General features: G+C 37.7%; 1 protein-coding gene across 7 annotated transcripts in view; it reads right to left on the bottom strand.

The window, feature by feature from the left end:
• SDCCAG8 (SHH signaling and ciliogenesis regulator SDCCAG8) overlaps positions 1 to 27,185 on the bottom strand; it is a 272,939-nt gene that overhangs the window by 95,042 nt on the left and 150,712 nt on the right. For all 7 annotated transcript variants that reach the window (XM_062210707.1, XM_062210712.1, XM_062210711.1 and 4 more), the window contains one exon: positions 1,103 to 1,230. In XM_062210707.1, coding sequence (XP_062066691.1) covers positions 1,103 to 1,230 — 128 coding nt within the window. The remainder of the gene's footprint in view (positions 1 to 1,102; positions 1,231 to 27,185) is intronic.

The following is a 27,185-nucleotide window of genomic DNA, read 5'->3' as shown; positions in this document are numbered from 1 at the left end:
TTATTTCTTTTCAGTTCTAGCTAATGATTGGTGAAAAGCATATAGCATACAAAGCAAAATAAATCAAAGCACTAAAATTAAGCAACATTTTTTTCTGGAAGAGAGAGGATCAATTAAACTTTTGTTTTAATAGTACAATCAGCATGGAGTATGTGGTGTGGAATTATAATGACTGACACTGTCTTGTTTTGACTAACACTGTCTGTGAACACACAACTCAAAAGTGAAAGGAACTACATAATGCTCTGACTGAACAAATCAAACTGCCTATTTTCAAAGTGCATTTTACTTTCAAATTAAAGGTAAAGAGTTACTGGCCAACTCAGTCTGCAGAAGAGTGCCAATGTGATGAAAGATGGCAATTTTTAGCCAAGCTGCCAGCTGTGGTCAATGCCTTGTATTAGTGAATTTTAACAGCAGTTGTGAGAACTTGAAGAATGCAAAGGATTAAACATCACTCTAGATTGGATTGGGGGAGGTGGGGAAATCATACAAATGCTAAAAATGTTCGAAGCTGCAAAGATTAAATAAAGGAACATATCAATTTGGAGCCACTGAATTACATCCAGCTGCGACAGTGAATTAAGAACCGATTAATGGCTAAAGCTTTTCTCCAGTTTGGATGCTGAAGCAAACTCATTAGGCTTTTAGAGTAGCTATAATGTGTGTACTGTGGGAACTGTTCAATGCTATTCAGGAGACTCTAACTGTAAGCTCAGAGCATTTCCCGCAGAGCTTCTGATGCTATTTTCTTTATATAACATGTGTGCCTGAAAACCCAGCCAAAAACAAGCCCTTTGTTTTTCTACTTTGTTGTGGTCTCTCTCAGCTTTACGTTTCTTGAACACAGGTAAATAAACTCATAATCCAGATGGTGCAACAGATGTGAGAGCAGCACTCTGAAATCAACAGACAGTGGGCAATACTTTCCATTTTCTCTTTTAAACGCTAACTAATATGTAATTCGGAATCTCCGGTGTAGTTAGCATCTGCTCCCTTCGGCCAGCCAAAGGTTACAGGTGTTCCTGATGTCATTTCACAGTAAGGCGTGGGCCTGGCTTGTGAGCGAGTGCCCAGGCTCTAATCTTTCCCTACCACCTACCAGTTTTGTCATGCTGGGCTTCCATTTGCTGTATCTTCTGTGTCAGCTCCTGCTCTCTTTGCAGGGCCTGAAGGGCTTGGGCCTTTGCTTCGTTGCTAAAGCTCTGCTGCATGCTACCTTTTTCCAGTCTGCAAAATAGAGAGGAGACATACAGAAATGTCATCTTCAGAAGCACAAAAGACTGTCATTTCCCCTATAAAACATGGGGAGCTGATATGTAGTAAATTGTTAAGCTAAGAAGACAACACTCCACAGATCACCTCTTTAGGAGGAAAATCCAGAGGGCCATGCTAAATATATGCTATCAGCCCAAATGGACTACGGTTCACGGCTTCAAACATCAAAAACATCATGACCACTGACTAATGGTATTTTGTGATTTTAAAGCACAGCCACCTTTTCCCTGCAAAATTCTTAATGTTTTACACTACCAATTGATCTTTCATAGCATGGAAGATCACTATTTCCTAAAGACCCTGAAATTCCAGGAATAGCATGACTTAGTTGTTAAATTAGGCAAAATTTAAATTCTTAAAACTAAGCTTTGTAAACCACTTTTCTTTTTTCTCCAAGATATAAAATGGAATCTCAAATATAATGCAAGAGACTTTATACATGGACAAGTAAGTGATTCTGCAGTACCACGTGCATATTTTCATTAAATATTTTTGCATATCAGGCCATATAATGTAAATATAAATATGAATATGGAAGTGAGTAACCTCCTTCAACACTTCATAATGAAATTCTTCTTCAGTCACCTTGAAAAACTTACAGAATGATAATCTTCCATAGTCAAAGACATTATCCCATCCCACTGTGATATCCCATTATCCCATTGGGTCACTATCCAATCACAGTGGCTCCTAAAGACAGAAAGTTCCTGAAAATTAGAACCTGAGCAATGCAAAGAGCTTCACTGCTGGCAGCACTATGGATACTTACTGTGTGTGTGTTTGTGTTTGTGTGTGTATCTGTACCCCCCACCCTGCACAAAGTTGGTTGGTCAAACTCTAAATATGGGTAGGTGATATTGAGGCTTCCTTCAATTAACTGACTCAGTTATTTTTTTTAACTCCTGATCTCCTTGTGGGCACTTCTCATCCATGCTGCTTTAGTTTACTAATTGAGATATTTACTGCCTAGCCTTTGCCAAACTAAAAATAAACAGTTCCATAAAGCTATCACTACCAGTCTATGTACCGCTGTGGAACTTCAATTCACTGGCTTCTAATTATAAAGCAACATAAGGAAAGCCTGTATTGAAATTGGTCAATGCATGTGGTAATGTTGTAGTGTAAAATTCTAGAATGAAAATACTCCCACACCTCACTCAAATGGAATCATCAGGGGTCCCTGCTAAATGTGACATGAGGTCCCTTCTGGTACTTCTAACAACAACACCCCCCAGGATGTGCTCCAAGGTCTTGTCTCACACTCAGTTCCAAACTAGTATATTGCAACAAATGGACAGTCAGACGAGGCTACTTTTTGCCTCCCTAGTCACACCTTGCATTTTCTGGCCATAGACCATCGCACATGTCCCTTCTTCCTGGAATGCTCCCTCGCCAAGCCAATCTCCTGTACAACATTTACTGCCCCTTTAAAGCCTACTCAGATTTTCCTCTTTCCTTTTTCTCTTGCCTAAATTATCTAGTCTTTCCTCAGTGACCTGAATACATGGGGTTTTCAAAATGTTCATGGAAAATGCACATTATGAAGACTACTATGTATGGATTTCAATTTTTTTGCACCAAAATAACTTAAATTTTAACCGAATATGAATATGTTGTATATGTTGTTTACTACCAACAAAGATAACAATTATCATGCTTTAGTTACAGGTTTACATGTCTGACTCTTGTCATTGTTTCTCTACACCCTTAGCCCAGCTCTGTATTGGACATATAGGCAGTGGGCAGTGAATGTTTGATGATTCTTCTATCATTGCCATAGGAGAAAGGAAAGCCGCAGTCTTCAAGAGAAACTGGAGAATTTGCATAAGTGTTATATGAGGGGGAAAAAACTTTTCAGACCCATTAGAAAAGAGTGCCTAGAAGAGGATGGCGCTAATGGCTCTGCCAGGTAGAAACCATGTATTTAAGGAGCACTGTGGACTCTTTCACTGAGTAACCATTCCCAAGTCAGAACTCCTAGAACACGGAATATAGGCAGGGAGAACTAGGGTTCTGAGAACCCCCGAGAAATTGAGTGACCACAAAATGCATTGTCCAAAACCCATTTGATAATGAAAGGGGGAATTATTAATAATTACACCAAGATTCTAGTCTTACTCAACTACTCATTACAAACTGGGACTTCACACTTCCCCACCTGAGGAAGGGGGCTGATCTTACAATCAAGTTTTAGAATGAGAAGCTGCCTAATTAGTAATTCTGTAAATTGACCCTATAAAACCACTTCTGTCTTTATTGTAGTTTTCCTTATAAAACATAAGTTTATGTTTCTTGAATCCTTCACGAAGTTTCAATTTATTTGAGAAACTATTCTTTTTCATTGCATAAAAGCATGACATATTCTTGTTTTCCTAATTCCTTTTTCTTGCCCCTTTTCTTCCATGTTGTGTTCTCCCCTTGTAGGTTCTTTCTGACTTGGTAGGCTTTTTATAAACTTCAGGATTTTATAACAGAAAGGGAACCACAAATCTGTTTCACCAAATGCTCTTACTTTAAAGCTGAAATACACATACACACATACAAACACACACACACATACATACAACCTCTGAGGCCCATAAAAATTTTAAAATCTTTTCATCAGGTTATATTGTGAATGATTTACAAATAATGACAGAGGTGAGATTAAAAATATTTATTATTCAGGAGACCTATTTTATAAGACTCCAGAGTTAATGCAATAATTGGGAATTAATAAACTATTTCATGAAATAATGAATTAATAAAAACCACTTAGTCAAAGAAGGAGCTGGAAAAGAATCAAGATCAATCCATTAAATATTTGTCATAACTCTATTATATTAAAAAATATTAAAAAACACCCACTGCTAGGCCTTAGGTCAAATGAAGATAAATGAGGCATAGACCTTGTTTCTACTCAGGAGTTCAAAATGACCTGAACAAACAGCCAGGTAGATGGTAAAGTATACCCTAAAAAAGGTACAAGGGGAAAAAAACAACCAAAGCATAGAAAAATGAGGGAGTCAATTCTAGCTGGGAGTGTGAGAGCCTCAGGAAGAACAGCTAAGCCCATCTCCCCAACTGGGTTTCTTTCAGTTCTCACTCAAAATATTGATGATCTCAATTAACCAACTCATAAGTAGCTCTATTTTACAACTTGGAATAAAAGCAATGACAGTAAAGAAGAATTTCTTGGTAGTTACTAAAATGGGGCAGAAGCATTTATTCACAATTGCTGAAAACGAAAAACAACTTAAATTTCTATTAATTATGAAATGAATAAACAGATTGTGGTATACCCTTACAATAGAGTACTAGGAATACTAGCAATGAAAGGATCTAGTAGGGTGGGCACTTGAACTAGCAGTTACTATTTCAATTAAGATATCATGTGTCATATCAGAATGCCTGGATTTGATTCTCCGCTCCTGAGTCCAGCTTCTTGCCAATGAGACCCTGGGGGGCAGCAGGTTTTGGTTTAGGTATTTGGGTCCCTGACACTCATATGGGAGGAGACCTAGACTGAGTTCCCAGCTGCTGGTCCCATCCATTGCTCAGTCCAAGCAGTGGGCATTTGAGGGGTGAACTAGTGGTTGGGGGCTCTGCTATGTCTCTCTGTGCCTCTCAAAAAAATAATAAAAGAATAAGCTACTGTTAATGAAACCTTTGTATAAATCTCAAAAATAGTATATTTAAAAGAAGCTAGACACCAAAGACTTATTTTCTGATTTCATTTACATGACATTCTAGTAAAGTCAACAACAGAGTGACACAGAATAGATTTGTGTTGCTAAGACCTGGAAGTAAGGAAAAGGCATGAGGAAACAGCAGCATGTGGGAACTTCTTTGGGTTGATAGAAAATGTTTTATGTCCTCTTTATGCTAATTTTATATAACTGCATACATTTGTGAAGACACATTTAACTGCACACTTAAAATTGGTGACTTTGGGGCTGGTGTTGTGGCACAACAGGTTAAAGTGCCACCTGCAATGGTGGCATCTCATATGAACACTAGTTCAAGTCCTAGCTTCTCCACTTCCAATCCAGCTTCCTGCTATTTTGTCTAGGAAAACGGAGGAAGATGGCCCAAGCCCTTGGGCCCCTGAACCTATGTGGGAGACCCCTGTGGCTCCTGGCTCCTGGCTTCAGCCTAGGCCAGCCCTGGTTGTTTCGGCCATTTGGGAAGTGAACAAAAATTAAAGATCTCTCTCTCTCACATGCACACATTCTGTTTCTTCCTCTGTGTAGCTCTGTCTTTAAAGTAAATAAATATTTTTTAAAATGCTTTTGAATAATTTACATTCCTGATCCTCAACTTTTCCATATCATTTGTTATTTTAGATCTCACTATTTAAAAAATGTCCATATCATAGATTTTTTAGGTAGATAGAGAGACCAAGAGTTTTTGATGATTCTGAAGTTCAGCAGTGAGCCAGCACAGAAATGAGGAAGCTTCTTCAAATCTGAGAACCAGGACCTGGAAGTGGCAGTGACTGTGGCAGCAATTCCACCTGCTGAATTTCAACTCCCAGTTTTACGCATGTCTGAAGTGCTAGTATTAGAAATATAATCCTCCAGGCTAAAGGGTATCCTCCTTTCAAAAACTTTTGTTTATTTGTTTTTATTTAAAAGGGGGAGAGAGGGAGAGAGGAAGAGATGGAGAGAAGGAGAGAAGGAAAAAGGGAGAGAGGGAGAGAGAGAGAGGGAGGGAGAGACTTCCTAATTATAGTACAATTTGAGGAGATTTTTATGGCAGTGCCATATCGTTTGTGGCAAAACTTTCAGGAACATTTATAGCACGCTTACTAACTGAAAACCATTCTTGAAGAAACAGAGAAGCAGCAGGGTTGGCGTGCTGTTTTGAACTCAGACACATGATAAACATTGGTTTCAACAATGGTGACATTAGTTTTGACCACTCAGCATCACTAGTGTCCTGGAAAATGTTTAAGAAGTGATCTGAGGAAGGGGAATTCCCTCATTCATACTATTTAGCAATTTTTAATATAGGCACTTCCCCCATGGCCTGCTTTAAGCTACACAAATTGAGAGGACTAGATGCCATGTTGGGAAGAAATATGTACAATCAACTCAAGAGCTGCTATGAGCCAGCCCCAGCACAGTACTGGTTAGGTGAGCCCTCCACTACTGTTTTCCCCTGTGTATGTAAGAGGTAATATGTAGGAAGATGCCCAGCCAATGCAAACACCCTCTTTCTTATCAAACTCTTCTTACCCACTATCATTTTTTCTCTATTTCTTAGTTAACACTGTGCTAAAAGGAAGAGCTTTCCTTTATTACTCAGTTATTACCTTATGAATATAGCATTTATTTCATTTAAATGGGTATAATCTATTATGACCAAAATTTATTTTCATATTCAGCTTAACCTGAAATTGGCCAATGGGGACCCTTGCAAGCTGCTTCTTGTGTGACATGTCTCCACTATTGCTGTGGAGACATTGCATGCTGATCTATTACTGTTCCTGTATAAATCTTGGAATCAGCATTTGTCCAAGGAACTCTTTTTTGTGCCTTTCAATAGAGAACAGTATTTATAAAACAAGATCTCTCACTAGTTGATGCTCACTGCTCCTAGGTTACGCTAGTAGAAAAAGTCAGGATATCAACATGCATACAAATGTATAAATAAGAATATAAATATTTGTCTAAATATGTCTAGAAGAGTATATATATTTACACACATATTCATAATGATATTTCAGATTGAAATCCAACAATACAGAACCTAGTCTTTTTTTCAAAATTGTTATTTTCTTCATCAATAGTAAGTGTCTTGGCTCCTATTATCCTTAACATATTTACTCATTTGCTCAAACTTGGAATACACAGAAAACAATTCCAAGATTGTTAATCTATGGAAAGAAAATCTACAAGTAACTAAAATTTGCTTACTGATAGGTATGCATTTGTGGAAAAAAGCAAAATAAGCCAAAACAGTAAGCAAATTTTAGTTACTTGTAGATTTTCTTTAAACTTAGGGCTATCCATCTAAAAAAAAGAAGTAGAAAAAAATCCTGCCTTAAATGATTGATCATTTTAGTAAACTCCCACTTATTAATGTTTATTATAAGCTAAGCTATTTCTACATATTCTTTGTGTGTAGTGGGGAGCAGGAGAGGCAAAGAGACAGGGACAGACAAAGAGAGATCTTCCATCTACTGATTGACTCCCCAAACATGTTTAATAGCCAGGGGTAGACCAAGTTGAATCCAGAGCCAGGAACACAGTTTGTCCAAGTTCCCCAGTTATTAAGGGTATAGGCAGGAAATCCAGGGCTCTATCACTCCACAGTTCACACTGAATCACTATACTCCAATTGCTTGTTTTATCAGGGATGCAGAGAAATAAGAGAAGGTTGAAAGGATAATGAGAGTCTCATCTCAATTATCTGTGTGCGTTATTTAATACCCGTATTATCCATCTTGACAGCTAAATCCCAAGCTAGTTCTCCTTCACCATTCGCACTTGTTCCAGATGCAATTGAATACATTCCCACTTCAACAATACCATCAATTGGTTGTATCTTCCTCAAAGAAATACACAAGAGCATGGAAAGACACCAGAATTACATCTCCTGCCTCAAGCTGATATGGACTCCTAGGAAAGCTAAGACATGGGCATCTATCTGGACTGTAAATGCATGGAGAATAGGGATCCTCTTTTTTTTGTTCACTAATTTATCTTAAGAACTTGGAATGGTGCCTGGTATATAGTTGTACAGTAAACAAATATTTGATGAACAAATGAATAATTCATAGGTGTATGTGTCCTCCTGTCTACTGACCAGAAGAAGATAATGTGATAAAGTAACCTCTATTTTAGCCAAGAATTTAACTTACTTTTATTATTATCATTGACAAGAATAACAAAACAAATAATAAAATAAATAGCATGATGTCTTCCATGTTTGAGAAGAACTAAAAATCCTGTGCTTGTGTCCTGTTAATTTGAACAAATATAGGAATACTGGAAAGGAACACACAGGAAAAGGAAAATACAAGGGACCAGGATTTTGGGATCCCTACTTTCTCAAGTATGAGAAGAACTTAAAGGCATCATACGTATTTCTAGAGTAAATTATGTCCATTCGCCACACTGCAAAGTATGTCAGAACTTTAAGTGCAATGTTGAAAAATGAGTTACAAGATCAGAGTATGAATCACTTCTAGGAAAGTAAGCAGAAACAGAAAGGGGGTTAACTTCTTTCAAAGGAACACAAACAAAGGGAAGGGAACATCTGACACAAATATCCCTAAAAATAATTCTCCATTCATCAATGTTCTCATAGTGTTTCCAAAATAATATGAAAACTTACTGTCAAGGCAAAGGAAGGTACGCGCGACTAGATACTGTCTGCTTCTACTACACCTGCACAATTGCCATGTACTTAAAGCAGAGCCATAGACCTACTATCACATGTCTGTGCTTTCTATTTTAATTACAAGGCAGATTCAGATGCATTGATCTTTCTTTTCTTCATTACAAGTCTGTGAGACAGGGAGTTGGAGCAGATATCCCTGTTAGATACACAAGGCATCTCAAACTCAGGGAATTAAGAGATTTGCCTAAAGTCACACAGCTAGTAAGTGACAGAGCTGGAACCAAAACCTGTCTTCTCACTCCAAGTCCAATGTTCTTTCTATTCCATGGCACCACCTCACATGAGGTGTTTGTTTAATCAAACTGTGCAGTGCTCATCAATACTTAAGCAACTACCATGTGTCAAGCACTAAAGTATAGGAATACATCAGTATTTAAGACACAGACCATGCCCTCAACAAGTTCATGGTCTAGTGAACAAAATAAACAAGTTTAGAAGAGAGAGCTTGAATAGGATGGTAAGTATTAAAATAAGTTTCTGTTATCATAGAACAGGAGCTAAGGAGTAGCTAGGGACAGTCAGAGATGAATTCAGGAAGCATAAAAAAATTAGAGGCTTAAAATGTGAGTGGGAATCAGCCATACAAAGAACAAGGAGAAAATTGTTACAAGTGAAGTGGACAGCGTGTGCAAAGATCCAGGGAGGAGAGACAACCAGGTGCCTTTGGGAAACTGCAAACAGTCTTGGCATGATTGGAGGCTGGAATATATATGTTGTGGGATAGCAGTGAGCAGTTGGTGGAGGAGAGATTATTGAAGAAAGATGAGACTGGAGATGTAGGCAGAAGCCAGCACATGAAGCTATTTTTAAGGCCCTTATCCTGAGGGAAATAGGGAGCCAATGTAGGGTTTTAAGCAGGGGAGTGTTGTGATCACACCCGTGCTTTAGAAAGATCACTCTGGCTGCAGTGTGGGGAACAGATGGGGAAGGGACAACATTAGAAGCAAGGAAAGCACTTATTACTACGGCAATAGTAAGAGCAATTTCTGTAATGGTTTCTTTAGATTTGGTTGATACCATAGGTAGCTACTGAGAGTGAACAGCCATCAAATACACACTCTGCTGATTTTCAGTCAGAAATTTTTTTGCAACAGCTCAGGGGTGTCTGATGTATTAGCAAAGTTCCCATGAGATAGTAAAGCATTCTCACATCCTATTTTGTAATGCCACGTGCCCAATTCACCACACTGAAAAATCAAGACAAATGTGCAATTCCATAAAATAAATTAGAATATGATTTTTGTCTTTGCATCTTCACGTTCTCAAAAATTCACATTTTATCTCTTGGTTTGCCTGTGTGACCTGATGACTGTGGTCCATTCTCGCGCTTCTCTGAAAAACATCAGCTTATCGATGTAGTCTTAGTAATTAATTCCTCTGATGTGTAACTTCAATTCATCTATCAGTAGGATTAATAAATACTATAGTGGGATTTCTATAATCTGTCAATAGAGACACATGGCTATCAAACGGTAGTGTAACTGTTGTAAGAATTTCTATTATTAAATTATTTTATAAACTACTTTTTAGGAGACATTATTAAATGGGGAACATATTGGCTCCTTTGTAGGTATTAAATTTACTCAGCAAATCTAAAACAGTAAGAATAGGCCGGTGCCGCGGCTCAATAGGCTAATCCTCCGCTTTGCGGCACTGGTATTCCGGGGTTCTAGTCCCGGTCGGGGCGCCGGATTCTGTCATGGTTGCTCCTCTTCCAGTCCAGCTCTCTGCTGTGGCCAGGGAGTGCAGTGGAGGATGGCCCAAGTGCTTGGGCCCTGCACCCACATGGGAGACCAGGAGAGGCATCTGGCTCCTGGCTTTGGATCAGCACGGTGCGCTGGCCGCAGCACGCTGGCCACAGTGGCCATTGAGGGGTGAACCAACGGAAAGGAAGACCTTTCTCTCTGTCTCTCTTTCTCACTGTCCACTCTGCCTGTCAAAAAAATAAAATAAAATAAAATAAAATAAAATAAAATAAATATAACAGTAAGAATAATGTTATTTAGTATACTTTATAATATCTTATTTCTATTGCATGGTAGAGTAATATTTCATTTTTCTGGCATGCTGGGAGTTGAGGTGGTACATATAACAGGATTTTCTAGTTACTGGATCCATCAAGTTCTGATCATTTGTAGTAAAATATATAAAAAATATAAGGGTACTTTAAAAAGTTATTTTGGGCCAGCGCCGTGGCTTAACAGGCTAATCCTCCGCCTTGCGGCGCCCGCACACCAGGTTCTAGTCCCGGTTGGGGCGCTGGATTCTATCCCGGTTGCCCCTATTCCAGTCCAGCTCTCTGCTATGGCCCGGGAAGGCAGTGGAGGATGGCCCAAGTGCTTGGGTCCTGCACCCTCATGGGAGACCAGGAGAAGCACCTGGCTCCTGGCTTCGGATCAGCGTGATGCGCTGGCCGCAGCGGCCACTGGAGGGTGAACCAACGGTAAAGGAAGACCTTTCTCTCTGTGTCTCTCTCTCTCACTATCCACTCTGCCTGTCAAAAAAAAAAAAAAAAGTTATTTTGATACAAGAAATTTTGAAAACCCATGCATAGTTATATGCATTTTTTCCTGAATTTTTCCTTTTTTTAAAATTACCAACATTTTTATTGGCTTAAAAAAAAGATTCTTGGCCACTTAAAGGAATGTGGGATGGCCACCCAGTGTCATTATCTGATGCTAATACTTCAAAGGCCCCAGTCACAGACCAGGATGCAGGGAATGCAGCACCCTTTGTACATCCCAGGAGCCCATTAACCCTTTCAGCTTGTACTCCTCCTGGGAAAGTATGTTTTAGTAAGTTTCTTTGTTTGTTTTTACTAGAAACCTTTTATTTAAAGTATACAAACTTCATGCATTTCATATATACACATTTAGGAACAGAGTGGTTCTTCCCACCCCATCATCCCTCCCACCCACACTCTTACCCTTCTTCCTCCTCTCTCTTCTATTCCCATTCTTATTTTTTACAAAGGTCTATTTTAAATTAATTTTATACACATAAGATTAACCCTACAATAAGTAAAGAGTTCAACAAATAATATGAAAAAGAAAAAAAAACTGTTCCTCAACAGTCAAGACAGGGATGTTAAAAGTCATCACATCTCAAAGTGTCAATTTCACTACTATAGATTACCTTTTAGGTGCTCTATTAGTTCAGGAAGAACATATGGTATTTTGTCTTTTTTGTATTGGATTATTTCACTAAGTATAATGGTTTCCACTTGCATCCCTTTTGTTGTGAAAGAATTTCAATTTTTTTTAATGCTGTGTAGTATTCCGTGGTGTACATATACTATAATTTTTTTTATTCAGTGTTCAGTTGACAGATACCTGGGTTGATTCCATATCTTAGCTATTGGGAACTGAGCTGCAATAAACATGGGGATATAGATAACTCTTTCATATGCTGATTTTATTTTCTTTGGGTAAATTCCTGGGAGTGGGATGGCTGGGTCATATGGTAGGCTATATTCAGATTTCTGACGTGTCTCCACACTGTCTTCTTCAGTAGCTATACCAGTTTGCATTCCCACCAACAGTGGATTAGAGTACCTTTTTCCCTACATCCTTGCCAGCCTTTGTTTGTTGATTTCTGTATTTCATGAACTTTTAAAAGATCCCCTCATATATTATGTCTCTGCTTTCCTAAGCAAACTACATAAAATTTAATAAACTCTTCTTGATAATTAAAGCTCACAAATTATAAGTTAGGTCTATTCACTGCTACTATTCCCTCAGCCAGGAAGCTCCTAGGGATCATTGTTCATTATTGTATTTTCAAGTACCTAACAGAAGACCCTAAATAATATTTATTGCAAGAAAGGGCCCAGAAGCTATTTTAAAGAACCAATAGAGCATGCAGAAGCACATTGATCTACTTTCTTTTTTATTGATCGTTTTGGTATGCCTTGCTGTCTGCTTTGGTGGTTGTTGTTGTTGTTGTTGTTGTTTTTTTTTTTTTTTGACAGGCAGAGTTAGACAGTGAGAGAGAGACAGAGAGAAAGGTCTTCCTTTCCATTGGTTCATCCCCCAGATGGCTGCCACGGCTGGTGCGCTACCCTGATCTGAAGCCAGGAGCCAGGTGCTTCCTCCTGGTCTCCCATGTGGGTGCAGGGCCCAAGCACTTGGGCCATCCTCCACTGCACTCCCTGGCCACAGCAGAGAGCAACCGGGACAGAATCTGGCACCCCAACCGGGACTAGAACCTGGGGTGCCAGTGCTGCAGGTGGAGGATTAGCTAAGTGAGCCACAGCGCTGGCCTGCTTTGGTTTTGCTTTTAATATTTTTTTGCTTGTTCTTTTTTTTTTTTTTAAGATTTATTTATTTATTTGAGAAAGTGAGCGAGATCGATTCTCCAGCCAGTGGTTCATTCTCTGAATGGCTGGGCCAGTCCAAAGCCAGGAGCCAAGAATTCCATGAGTCTCCCATGTGTGAGGCAGGGACCCAAGGACTTGGGCCACCTTCTGCTGCTTTCCCAGGCACATTAGCAGGAGCTTGATGGGAAGCAGAGCAACCGGGACTTGAACTGCTGCTCCCGTATGGAATGTTGGTGTTGCAGGTGGTAGCTTAGCCCACTGTGCCATCCTGGCTCCTTTTTGCTTGTTACTTGAACATCTAAAAGTGATGTCTTAGGATGTATCTATTGATTCTGTGTAGAAAAACACAAGGGCTCTTAGTAGTTACTTGCTTCCTAGAAGTGCTTTTAAAATTTATATCTCAGTTAATAGTACATTCCAAAAGGCTGAATTAGCCAGAAGTCTATGTTTGAGTAAGTAGGAGATTGCTGTAATAAAGACAGTAGTAGCAGTTTTCATTATTGCTGAAATGGTGTGCCTTTAGTTAAATAGTCAACATGTTTGTATGTAGAAATGAATCTCGTGTTCTATGACTATCAGTCTTGGCTTGTTAACATAGTTTTTTTTTTTTTTAAAGATTTATTTATTTACTTGAAAATCAGAGTTACACACAGAGAGAAGGAGAGAGAGAGAGAGAGAGGTCTTCCATACACTGATTCACTCTCCAATTGGCCGCAATGGCTGGAGCTGTGCCGATCTGAAGTCAGGAGACAGAAGCTTCTTCTGGGTCTCCCACACAGGTGCAGAGGCACAAGGATATGGGCCATCTTCTATTGTTTTCCCTGGCCATAGCGGAGAGCTGGAATGGAAGTGGAGCAGCCAGGACTCGAACCGGTGCCCATATGAGATGCTGGCACTGCAGGCAGCGGCTTTACCTGCTAAGCCACAGCACTTGTTCCTGTAGTAGTTCATTTTTAAAGTTTGCATCTTTGCACATTCTGGAACTGATAAGTACTGCACTACTAGTATTTACAAAAGAGAAAACCAACCTAAGTCTAAGTTTTCAGATTCCTATTCCAGTGTTCTTACTCTCTTAAGGAAATCATTGTTCTACCATAGTAATTAGGTCACTTTCTTCATTAAAACATTTCGCCTTTTAGTCATTTTATCATGGTTTCTACTTAATTTTGTAATACTGGAATGGAACTATTTTATGCACATTACTAACTGTGACCTCTGTCTCAGTAACATAAGTGCTAGATTTTCCTCTTACTCGAGCCATTTCTCAGTTATTTGTCCTCATCATTCCTATAGAGTAGCCCTTTTCATTCCTAAAGATTTCATTCTTCCTTATTTTGAATCTATCTTCAAACTCATTTATACAAGGTAACTGCCCTGAGCCTACTCAATCAAGAATCATGCCATCAGAAAAAGAATGTAGGTAACTGGAATCCTAAAAAAACCTCCATGACAATGACACACTGTCATTGTCAACTCATTTGTACAAGAAGAAGCAGAAATAGAACAGGTTTTGGTATACCCCAGAGCTGATGTCTAGCTCCCAATTCCTCCATTTATTAGTTATGTGCCCTAAGCAAGTCACAAACTCTTGAACCCAACTTTCTTGAATGACAAATAGAGTCAGTAACACTACTACTCCTTATAACATTGTGAGGATAATGCATATATTCTTTTTGTTAAAAGATTTATCTATTGATTTGAAGGTCAGAGAAATGAGAGAGAGATTTTTCATTCACTGCTTCACTTCCCAAATATTTGCAACAGCCAAGGTGAGGACGGGTCAAAGCTGGGAGCAAGGACTCCATCCTGATTTCCCATATAGGCAGTAGGAGTCCAGGTACTTGTGGCATCATTAGTAGGAAGTTGGATGGGAAGCAGAGTAAGTGGAACTTGAACTTGCACTCTGATAAGGAATGCAGGTGTTCTAAGCAGTAGTTTAACTTGCTGTGCTACAATGTCTATCCCTTTAAAGTATTCTTAGTACACCACACTGACAATAGTAAATTAAGACATGGCTCTGAACCTTTATTGTTCCTGTTGTTACTTCCTAGAAGACGACTATGGAAAGAAACTGCCGGCCAGTGCCGCAGCTCACTTGGCTAATCCTCCACCTGCGGCGCCAGCACCCTGGGTTCTAGTCCCAGTTGGGGCGCTGGTTCTGTCCCGGTTGCTCCTCTTCCAGGCCAGCTCTCTGCTGTGGCCCGGGAGTGCTGTGGAGGATGGCCCAAGTCCTTGGGCCCTGCACCCACATGGGAGACCAGGAGGAAGCACCTAGCTCCTGGCTTCGGATCAGCGTAGCAAGCCGGCGGCATAGCCGTAGCGGCCATTTGGGGGATGAACCAACGGAAAAGGAAGAGCTTTCTCTCTCTCTCTCACTGTCTAACTCTGTCAAAAAAAGAAAAAAAAAAAAAAAAAAGAAACTGCCAACATAATTATCTAAAATAAATAACCTTGAAAAAAAAACAATAAAAATTTCTTCAATTTACTGACAAAAGCTATGCAGGGGGGCCAGCGCTGTGGCACAGTGGTTAAAGCCCTGGCTTGAAGCGTCGGCATCCCATATGGGCGCCAGCTCTAGTCCCGGCTGCTCCTCTTCCAATCCAGCTCTCTGCTATGACCTGGGATAGCAGTAGAAGATAGCCCAAGTTCTTGGGCCCCTGCACCCACGTGGGAGACCCGGAAGAAGCTCCTGGCTCCTGACTTCAGGTAGGTGCAGCTCTGGCTGTTGTGGCCATCTGGGGAGTGAACCACCAGATGGAAGACCTCTCTCTCTGTCTCTACCTCTCTCTGTAGCTGTCTTTCAAATAATAATAATAATAATAATAATAATAAAAGCTATGCAGGGGAGATGGTGTTACCTAACGGATGTGAGCTTGGGCTTTGGACACATACAGGCTTAGCTTTGACTCCTGCCTCTACCGAACTAGTCCGAGTGGACTTCATCCCAGTTTAAGTCTCAGTTAACTCACTTAGAAGATGATATTATCATGACTATAAGAAATGTTCCACATAAAGCAACCAGCAATGTCCAGCCCAGATCACCATTTGAAAGGTGTCTAAATTCAATTAATGGACTAGCATTAGATATTTAATTGTCAAACTTATTTTCAAAAACTCTTGACATGTCAAGGCAAAAATGGGATAGCAAGTTATAGAACTTACTACTATAATGCAATGCTGTTATAGTTTACTGTTCATCTGCTCTTTGAATAATGGCCAGCAAGTGGCAGCTTTTTCTACCCTCCTCTTTCTTCTCAAAGTGACACTTCTTCAGCAAAGGACTAATCAAAGTGAGTCATGGCTGTTGCCTCCAAAATTAAAGGAAAAGCAGACATGATCTTCTTGTTTTAATAAAATTCTTTCCATCCTTGTAGAAATAGGACTTGAGGTTGAAACTCATGAGAACTCAGCTGCATCTACAATGGCATTGTGGGGAAGCTGGGAGAACTGAGTAATGAAGGTCTACTGCTGTGATGCTTAGTACAGAACTAGCCACACGTGGCTGTTGAGCACTTGCAATGTGGCTGCACTGAATGGACATATGTGGTAAGTATAAAATACACTACAGAGTGTGAGCATTTAAAAAAAACAAGGTAAAAAAAATTTCATTGATAATTTCTTACATGAATCACATGCTGCAATGATATTGTTTTCTCTATAGTATGTTAAATAAATCATTAAAATTACATCTATTTCCTTTTACTTTTTAAAATGATGCTATCTGAAAATTTTAAATTATAGATGTGTTTGCATTTTGTGGCTCCCATTGTATTTCTATTGGACAACACTAGTCTGAGAATAACTCCATTGTCTACCTCCCTATATTTTAACTACCATTTTAAATTGCAATGTACCACAAGTAAAAATAGCTATATTGACAAAACCAACTAAATCTAAGTGCCTGGTGAAGATGTCAAAACTTGTAATTTTTATAAAAAGCAAGAATTATTAAAATGACATTGTTTTTTATCTTGATAAGTTTCTCATTTAAGTCAACCAGTCATCATTGTTTGAAAATAGAAACAAAGTTGAAGAATTCTGATAAAACGCTGAGAACAGCTGAAGCAGCTACCATATTATACAAAAATAATATCCGTCCCTCTTATTTTTTGTAAATAAGATCTAGCTTGGGGTAACTCCCCAAATGCATATTCATATTTAAAATTAAATTATAAAGCATATGAGAAAGTTATATCATACAGAGAGGCTGGAAAGTTATAGACAAATTTTCAGTTACATTCATGGACTGCAGATTGCTGGTAAGTTAATGTACATACAATTCTCTGAGAGATTTTTTTTAGCCCCTATGGATGTCTTTCCTTAATCTCCAGTGACTAACCTTGTATCATTCATTACATCTTTCTAGAAAGAAATTCAACACTTCCAAATTCATCAAGAGGACCATGTAATCATTTTAGTTAGTCTGTCAATGTGTCAATCAACTTAGTAAAGTATCTCACTGCCTGGCGAGTTAATCTGTTGCCTTTGTAGTTTTCACTTATTGCAAAACATTATCTTCACCTTAAGGAATACAAATAAGCCACACAATGGTTTCAAACTTCTATTAGAAATTGCCAGAGTTGATCTCTTGTAAGATATACAATTTCAGGATCCAGAAAGCAGGGTGGGTAGCAAAGCCAGGACCACACATCCTAATGCTCCTTGAGAATCACCATTCTAGTCAAATTATCACTCCACAACCATTATTTATAGAAAATCTCACCAGTTCCAAGCTGTCGAAAATAATTACAAATTATTTCCACCTCCAGTGTATTTACAAAAAAATTAACACATTCTCAGTGCTCAGCTTCACGACTTCTAGAGTTTGCTACCCAAGAGTCACTCCATTTCTTCAGAGTACAGGAAAGAATCCATGCAGAAGGGATGAATGTTGGCATACCAAAAATTGAAGAGAAATAAAATCTCCTGCAGAGAATGATTTAGGGGCCCATACTTTACATCTGTGCCAATAATTCCTGACAGGAGGTTTTCTAAAAGGATTTATATATAAAAGTATCCACAATAACATCTTACATTTCAAGATCTTATTCAAAAATTTGAAACATGTGCTAATTCAATTAATGGACTGGCATCTAGTTATTTGTCAAATTTATTTTTAGGAAGTATTGGGACCGGCGCTGTGGTGTAGCAGGTAAGGCCGCCGCAGGCAGTGCCAGCATCCCATATGGGCACTGGTTCGAGTCCCGGCTGCTTCACTTCTGAAAAATATCTCTGCTATGGCCTGGGAAAGCAGTAGAAGATGGCCCAGACACTTGGGCCCCTGCACCCGCGTGGGAGACCTGGAGGAGGTTCCTGGCTCCTGGCTTCAGATCAGCATAGCTCCGGCTGTTGCGGCCATTTGAGGAGTGGACCAGTGGATGAAAGACTTCTGTCTCCAGATACGGAGGACTTACTGTTCAGCTACTCTTCAGGTAATGGTCAAAAAATGCTTCCCTGTCCCACAGCACCACTTTTGAAGACTGACTAAATTGAAAGTTATCGACTTACCTGCTCTTCTTATGAACTACATGTGCTATAATGAAAGTGATGTAGGGGGTGGTAAAGAGGGTGTGATGTTCCAGAGGCACTGATGAGATACAAAAACCACATAATTCACACATGATACTTTTCTGTTGTCCTATCACAAATTAATTTAAATCAGTTTTTCCTAAAGTGTATTCCTACAAACCTGATTCCTAGGAGGCACGTGGTGATTTAACAGAAAAGTTTCCATATGTCATATACATTTGGAAAAACTGGAAACTATATTTATTTCTAAGAGATTCACAATGTACACTAACAGATTAAAGGCTCTGAGAAGTCCTACTATCCAGAATCCTGTTTGGACTGTTTACTACAACTTGCTAAAAATTTGTAGCAACCGCCAGCAGAGACAAGAGTATGATGGATAAAGCTGTAGTCTGGAGGTTAACACCATAGGTTTGAATCCCAACTCCATCGCTTAGGAGCATTGTGACATTGGTCAAGGTGTTCACCCCTGAATACATCAATTTTCTTAACAGTAAAATGGGACTTATAGCAGAATCTACCTGGTAGGGTTGTATGAGAACTAAGCCAGTTAATGTATGTAATGCATCTATCATTGAGTAAGAATTCTGTATGGGGGTGGTGGAGTGCTGTCTATGTTATACCCCCAAGAAGGAATGCTTCAAGGAGTAGATTTAGTAATTGCTGTTTATAAGCAAGAGATCCTCTGCTTTTTTGTTTTAAGAATTATTAACTATATGCTAAAACTCCAAAAAGAACATATTTTTTCTTTTTTGCATTAGGTTTTGAAAGACTTCCAATGAAGGACTTCTAATGGATTTATCCATATAAGTCATATTATCACTGAGAACAAACAGGAAGAACATTATGTTTAGAGCAAGGACATGCAGATTCTACTTTTGGCTGCCCCTAAAATACTGTTGGCCTTGAGCAAGTAACTTAGCTTTTTGGCAATTCAGTTCCCACAAGTTATAATGAACGTTGTATTAAATGGATAGGTTCATGAATTCACTTATTTAATCTGTGTTGAGGAACATTTATAAATCTATAGATCACTTTCTATAGATTTTATACACACACATATACACACACATATATATGCATTTAACTATAGAAATCTTGTCTGCTAGGAAGTAGGATACCTATAAAGAAGGATTATGGCTTCTTCATTTTTAAACTGTACAATGTACAGTATAGCTGAAACAGAACATGTGTTCAGTAATTGCTAAATGAGTACCTGCTTAACAGCAATAAATCTGTTATCTCTTCATTCAAAAAAAATTCAAGACCTCTACTATATAAAATACCATACTGGGTACAACTAAGTTTACATAGTGCTGCCTATAAACAGTTCTACCTACAGGCTACAAATGAATTTATGGTATGAATGTCAAATGATGGCACTAATTTTTGCAGTTTCTTTCTCTTATCTTTCAATTGGAATCCATTGTTCACCTTAGTTTTATGTTACTATTTCACACAGCAACATCATGCTAGTGGCATTATTCTATAAAGGTATTCAGTAACTATGATGGAAATGGCAAAATCACTTCATTACATTTAAAGCAAGCACACTCTCAATTTTAAGTGAAAATTTAGATCAATAAAAATAGTTAGATGAAAATATTTTACCAAGTGAGAGAAAGAGGCACATTTTGGAGGTGATTTTAAAATACAGCTTATCAATTTCCTTTATTAGAAGAAATAATTTACTACTTTTCCTTCAGAATATTTATATAAAGACTTACCCAGAATAGAAAAAAAAGAAAATGACTAATAGTGTTGATCTCCATAAATAAGTGAAATGGAGTATGCAAACATCTTCTATAACTGCTAATCAAATTTTAGTTATTAATATTTACAACAAAAGCATGCCATGGATCACAGACATCATCTTGAAATTCAGAATGTGCCAAAATATCTATCCTTAATCAAATGTAACCTATTTGATCCTGGCTGCTCTCAGAGGGGAATGTGAAGATGGTATAATTTAATTCACTTGGGGCACTTAACCTTGTACAGAAACTTTTGTGGAAAAATTAATGAATCTTTTAAATTTCAAAATAACTGCATTTTCATAATGTTTCTTTGTGATTGCTTCCTAATAGCTCATCTTCCACTGGCATTTCTTTGTTGGCAATGACATATTAAAAAAAATTGTCAATGATAACTGTGATAGACAAGATCCCAAGTAAGTAGCAGGCATTAGGAAGGATATCGTTGGTTTGTGGAAGATAAAGTTTAGTTTTAATAGGTCTAAGAAAAAGAGAAAGTATTTTTTCCTTGCCCCACTGTATTTGTATACACTGTTCCCATTGTCAATTGGACTTGAATTTGCAGGTGTCTGCCTGAAGGCAGGTCATTGAAAGTCAATGAAAATCAGGGCAACCTCAGCAGCAGAAATTAACCTCCAGATCATGGCAGGCACGTGTGTATTTTAAAGAGCATTACTCCTATTGCAACAATCATACTGGACTTCACAAAATGAACAGAGACTCAGAATAACAAAAGCAACCAGCAGAATCTAGTCTAACTTCACAAATTTCTTAGATATTACAGATGTCACCCAACAGTGCATGCATTTGCTTCCCATATGTGAACAAAACTGAGGCATCACAAGATAAATTTGAATGGAATGTTAACCTTCACTTAAAATTTTTCTTTTCTTAGCTGATGACACAATTTTAATATAATAACAGAGCTTCTTGGTGGAAAAAAATTAGTGGATGGATTTTTTAAAAAAAGCTTAGAAACTTAAAAAAATAAACAACTTTCAAATATCTATACTTCATGGTGTCAAGAGCCAAGATGAATGTATTTCAATTGCAACTTCCAAACTAAACTCACAAATTACTACCATTATGCTAAGCGTTAGCTACCCCACTGTGCAGTTTTGCTTTGTGAATTTTTACCTTCCTCTATGAACACTTTTAGCCACTGATCGCACAGCCTTTCAATGTTTTCTGCCTTTTCCTTTAAATAAACTGGCTCTGGCTCCTTCCATCTGGTTCCCCTTCCGTCAGCAACCCTGCACCTGTTCACACCTCCTCTCCTGTTGGATTCCACTGAACATTTCCTCCTCTGCCAGGGCTATTCTGGCACTCGCAACCTTTCTGTCATTCAATCCATCTGTCAGAAGTGAACTTTGTTTACCGCAAGCTTCTGCTTTCTTCTTCAAGAAGCAAAGCCCCTCAAGGTCATTGTCAAATGAACTGTCTGCATGGATTTAAATCCTCTACTGCTAAGCAGCAGAAGATGAAGTTCTGTTGTGTAATGTACTTGTGAAAATTACTTTGGGTTCGGGAAGACAATAATTTGGAGTCAAAGGAATAAGACATGGTGATTTAATGATCATTTGTAAAACCAGACAGCTGATATGTATTTTCTTCATGTGTGTCTGCACTTCTCATTATATCGAATGAACTATACGGTTAAGAAGCAAAATAAAAGTTTTAAAGTGAAATCAAAATATCACAAACAAGTTTACACTATGTAAAAATTGCTTCATACTATATAGCATTAACTTGAGGAATAAATATTTTCACTAATGAATTAGCCAAGGGAGACAGTATTCCAATTAAGAAATTTCACTGAAAGGCTTAAAATGTACAAATATGTACCATTTTGATTATAAGCTATATATTAACACATAGCTCCACTGCTGTTTTGAAAAACTTAACCCATAATATACGAATAAATTCATGTATATTTCAAGTTTCATCATTTAAAAAATAAAGCTCTGCTTAAGCATTCAAATACATGTTGCCAAACAAACACAAAATCTATCTAAAGACATTTAAGTTGCATCAATAGACCAGTTCTGTGAAAAAAATCAAGCCACAGAAATTAGGTAAAAATTATACTCTCAAATGAATTTACTCTGTGTCATCCACAGCCATCGAGAGCTCACTCTCCCTTCACAAGTCGGACATGAAATCACTTCAGACTGAATTATTTACCAACATGTTGGATGATCACATTCTTTAGGAAAAAGGAAAGCCAATGACTCAATTCAAATTTCTTTTAAGAAAGGGAAGATAATTTTTTGAGGAGAAAATACATGGCAAAAAATTGAAAGAAGGCCCTATTATAAAAATGAAACTAAATATGTACACAAATGGTGCTTTATAAGGTTGCTTTTATATTTTGAATAATTATTCCAAGATTTAATATTATTGTATGTGCTTAGATTAAGTAAAATGAATAAATCCTGTAAAATTTTCTAAATTTTTTTTAGAAAAAATAAAAATCAAAGCTTTTTTCACTGACATAAAATTTAAAGAAAATTTTTCAATAAAATAAAATCAGTACAGAAAACAGAGAATTTAAGTTTTGAATCCTAAAGTTCTGATTTGTCAAATATTAACAACTGCTAAAAAAGACTTTCACAAAACAATTTTCAGAAATGTTAAAGAAAATTATTGTGCCTCTAAAGTAATATATATATATATATATATATCTTAGAATCCAAGTGCAAAGACATTTTTTAGCTGTAATTTCAATTTTATTACTAATCTTCAGTATATCTAAATCATATAAATCATACTATGTAACACTTAATTTGATATGTGAATTCTGAATCTAAAATATGAATTCTAAGAGACGCTTTCTTTTTCATCTTCTCAAAACATAATTTCTAAAGAGTTTCTTTTCAAATGGAGAAAATTTCAAAACTACAATTTGCCTAGCAAATTGGATTTTTTTTTTTGGATATTTTCTGGATATTGGGCTTTTCTGGATATTTTTCCTCTCAGTATGATCTGTGCTTAATAGTGGTTTGGTCACCTAGATCCTTGCTTCTGAATAGCTTTGAAAGAGTACTGGTAATTTGATCACTTCCACGGTCTGACTTGCTATATAAAAGAAAGACATGTTAGCTCAATGCTAGTCTATTAAGAGGCTGCTTAAATCACCATAAAGGAACTCTTCCTTCTTAGTAAACTGTTTTAAAAACACACTAGTAAATTTTGTTTTGGAAAATTTGTATGATAAAAACATAAGCGAATGAAAAACCACTGAGTTTTAACATCACTTACAGTAACACACACGCACACACATGCGCGCACACATACACTTTCCTGTTCCATAAATTCGTAAGGAAAATGATAGGATATTATGATTATTTTCACAAATGGGCTAATTAAGGAATTCAGAGAATAATATTTATCTGCTTAATGTATAATATGCTTATTTATCTTTCAGGTAGAGAAACTAGGAAAAAGTTTATATAGTTTATACCAACACCTGAAACATAAATTTTACAGACAAGAGAAGGCACTGGAAGCAACGTTGCCAGGTTACACTGCACAAGAGTGAAGCCGTTTCTAAGGGCACTGCCAGGTGACAATGAAGAGCTGATGTCGCTCACATTCTTTATATCAGTTTTACTAAAACTGCATATGAATGTATATGCAAGGTAAACTATTTCAGCTTCTTAATAAAAAGCAGACCTAAAGTTTATTAACATTCTGAATGAGATTCGCAATTCTGCTTTTCTAAGAACTGCAAATGATGAAAATAGTATTATTTTTCTCTGGTTTATTGATCTTTTTCCCTGCCTCTATATTCATGAAGTCTTTTAATAACAGAGGATTTTCATTTTCTACCCCATTCCTCAATTTCCTTAAGGCAAGACCTTCTTTCAGATGTGGAAATATTTGCAGGACTGCAGGACAAAGAACAGACATTTTCACAGAGTTGATCAAGGGGGAAAATGGATTTGCGAGATTGTGTTAAGAGTTAAGAAGAGACTAAATGACAACTTTAAATCTGCCACGATCATTTACTAATGTGCTGCTATATCAAATAAGTCTAATTTTTTGACAGCACCAAATTAGATTTATTGCAGAAACTGCTGCATAAATAGCATATGGCTATGTTATACCACCTATTTCAAATCCTGGTCATGTTCCCCCTCCCCCTTCAAAATGAATGAAGTGAGCCAAACTATAAACCTTCTGCACAAAAAAAAAAAAAAAAAGAAGAAGAAAAAGAAAAAGAAAAAAAAGAAAGACACATACAAGTTCAAAAACAGATGTAAGAGATCTGGATTTCTTTTTAAAGTTATAGTTTTAGAATAAATGTCTGAACTCTATATTTCGAGAATCCTAACTCCTTAGTAACTTATTAAATTTATCGGGTCAGTTTCCTGTTTCATTTCTTGCTGAATGATTTGATTTTTCTTTTAAGGCTTCTGGCTCCAAATTATGCTTATAGTTTGATGTTCAATCCACAGTTACATGGGGAAAAATGAAGGACAAGTGGCTCTGAATCAAACATAGCTTACATTAGGTTATGAAAAATTATTAAGTAGAAATGCATATATCATATGGCTGTTTTTAGTTTTTCATTTGTGAAAGACATATGTGGTAGAAATCATATCAAAAAGTCTTTTCTAATTTTAACCATAGCCTTGATACTGAAAAACCTTTGATGCATAAAATGTAAAAAGTGATCATTCCATGTGCCACATTGTACACACTAGAACAGAAGATCATACAAACAGCAAAAATCAAAGTTCCACAGAGGCTAGGATTGAAAACTCACACAACGAATTCAGAGATGGGAAATTCTTCCTTTTCCATTTCTACCCTAATGCCCACCTCCACTTCCCCAAATTTGACAGAATTCAACTCAATTTTCCTTTTTGAACAAAAGTTTAACTTCTTCTGTAGATGGGAAAGACATTGCAAGGTCTTATCTCAGACCAATGGGCACACCACTGCAAACATCATGGCACTCGGCTACCCCGCAGACTCCCTCTCTGTGGTCAGTCTTCCCAGCTGCCCTATCTGTTACTGTCTGATTAGTTCTGCTAAGGAGCCCCTCCCCTGCCAGCTTTCGGTGCCATCTGTTCTACACAAGATGGCTGCTGCCCAGCAACCTAACACTGCCCTCCTACCTGGCACCCGGCTACCATCCTTACCCCAAAGTGCTAACACAGGTTCTCACTGCTGGCAGAGTCAGGATTTCATTACTACTACTTTGACAAGTGCAGGGTTGTTTGTAATTTCTCTTTTATCCTGATTTTGATTGTACAACCACCTCCCACTGATTCAGTTTGCTTCAGTTTTGTTGCTCACAGATTTTACTCTCCACATTAATCTCCCTCTGGCATGTTACTGCATCTGTTCCCTTTTTTATTATTAATTTTCAAATTCCCACCATTTTTGACAAAAAGGAGGTAATCTACTCTCTGTTTCTGCCCATTTCATTTTCTTTAATTTGGAAGATAAGTATGAAAGCATGCCAAAGAAGTTAATTCTCCGTTAACAGTTTATTTTCTGGCACCCCTAAGCCTTTGTATATGAAAAACAGATAGGAATAAATGTTGACTGAATCACAACAACATAGTCACAATCATTCCTGAATTTAATGAAAAGCAAACATATGAAACAGCATCTAAAAAGTTTATTAGTTACATGAGTTGTCTCATGCTGTCACTCTTTCTTCCACTTTTAACAGATAATTCTTTGTGTAAATCAGTCTGAGTGCAGGATCTGAATTTGGGTTCCTCTGTAGTTCTAACCTGAGCTGTATTTTCACTGTAGATGAATTTTAATAATCCTTAATATAATTATCATCTTTCCTCAACCCAAATGAAGGCAACCAATTCAACAGCAAATGATTCCGAATAAACGCCTGATTTTAGAAATGGGTTAAGAATGCAGAATTGCCATCAGTGCGACAAAGCAGGACTTAAGAGAGCCCCCATGTTGAAGAACTGCTGCCATTAGATATTATTTTGACAGACACCAATATAACAAATGGCCGGATGGTTTTCCCAGTAAAGACAAAAGAGGAATATTTAAGATTTAGGAAAAAAGGAAGTAACATACTTAGCAATATATTCTTTGCATCCCTAATATGTCAATACCATAGCCTTGCCAAAAAAGGCTTGAGTAATTGGATGATGCCTTCAATTATCCTAAAGTTTTCTAGACTGATCAAAGAATTGTTCATTTGAAAAGCACTGAAGTCCCTGAATAGATAACACTTCAGATACATAGAACCCTGAATGAGTTACAAAGATTTTGCATGTTTATATACTGATACAACCTCATAAAATTACAATTAAGATCTGTAGAAAATAAAAGTACAGTAGAAGATTTTTTTCTCCAAGGTGACAGAGAATAATAAGAAACAGACTAGGACAAATGTCAAGATCAAGCAATGTCCAGCCTGGCACATCACACTTTCAGCTCTGCTACTAGAAACTGGGAAATCGCTAATACTGCCAAAGTCAGAATTTAAGACCCCATGTTGAACACTGCCCACTCTCCATGCCTTGCATGAATTCCAGTGGTGACTTATTTTATTTTGTACACTTCTTTTGTGGGTATGGATATATTTTTAATAACTCCTTCAACACTAGGTACATTCTTTTGTTAAAGCCCTTGGTTGGAAACAGGCTTCTTGAAGTTAGACACAATAAAGGCACCAGAAGGATAAACTGTTTATTCACTGCTATCTTCCGAAAACTCCAACAGCAAAGCATCCTGCATCGCTCCTTGCTTGAGAGGTCAAGGCAAGAGATACCCAGTCTTCTCAAAGGTGGCCTTTGCCACTGGGGACAGGTCTCATCGACACAGGTGGGACAGAGTCCTCCCCTAGGCTAGATGTTGGCTTTACAGGCTGCTTCTGATCTACTTGAAGTCTACCCTGAGTTCCTGGGCTTGAATATATCTCCTGC

This window comes from Lepus europaeus, chromosome 14 (genome assembly GCF_033115175.1).
Source record: "Lepus europaeus isolate LE1 chromosome 14, mLepTim1.pri, whole genome shotgun sequence".
Taxonomy (NCBI): Eukaryota; Metazoa; Chordata; class Mammalia; order Lagomorpha; family Leporidae; genus Lepus; species Lepus europaeus.
The sequence above is the reverse complement of the archived record's forward strand: the minus strand, read 5'-3'. Positions and strand labels throughout refer to the sequence as shown.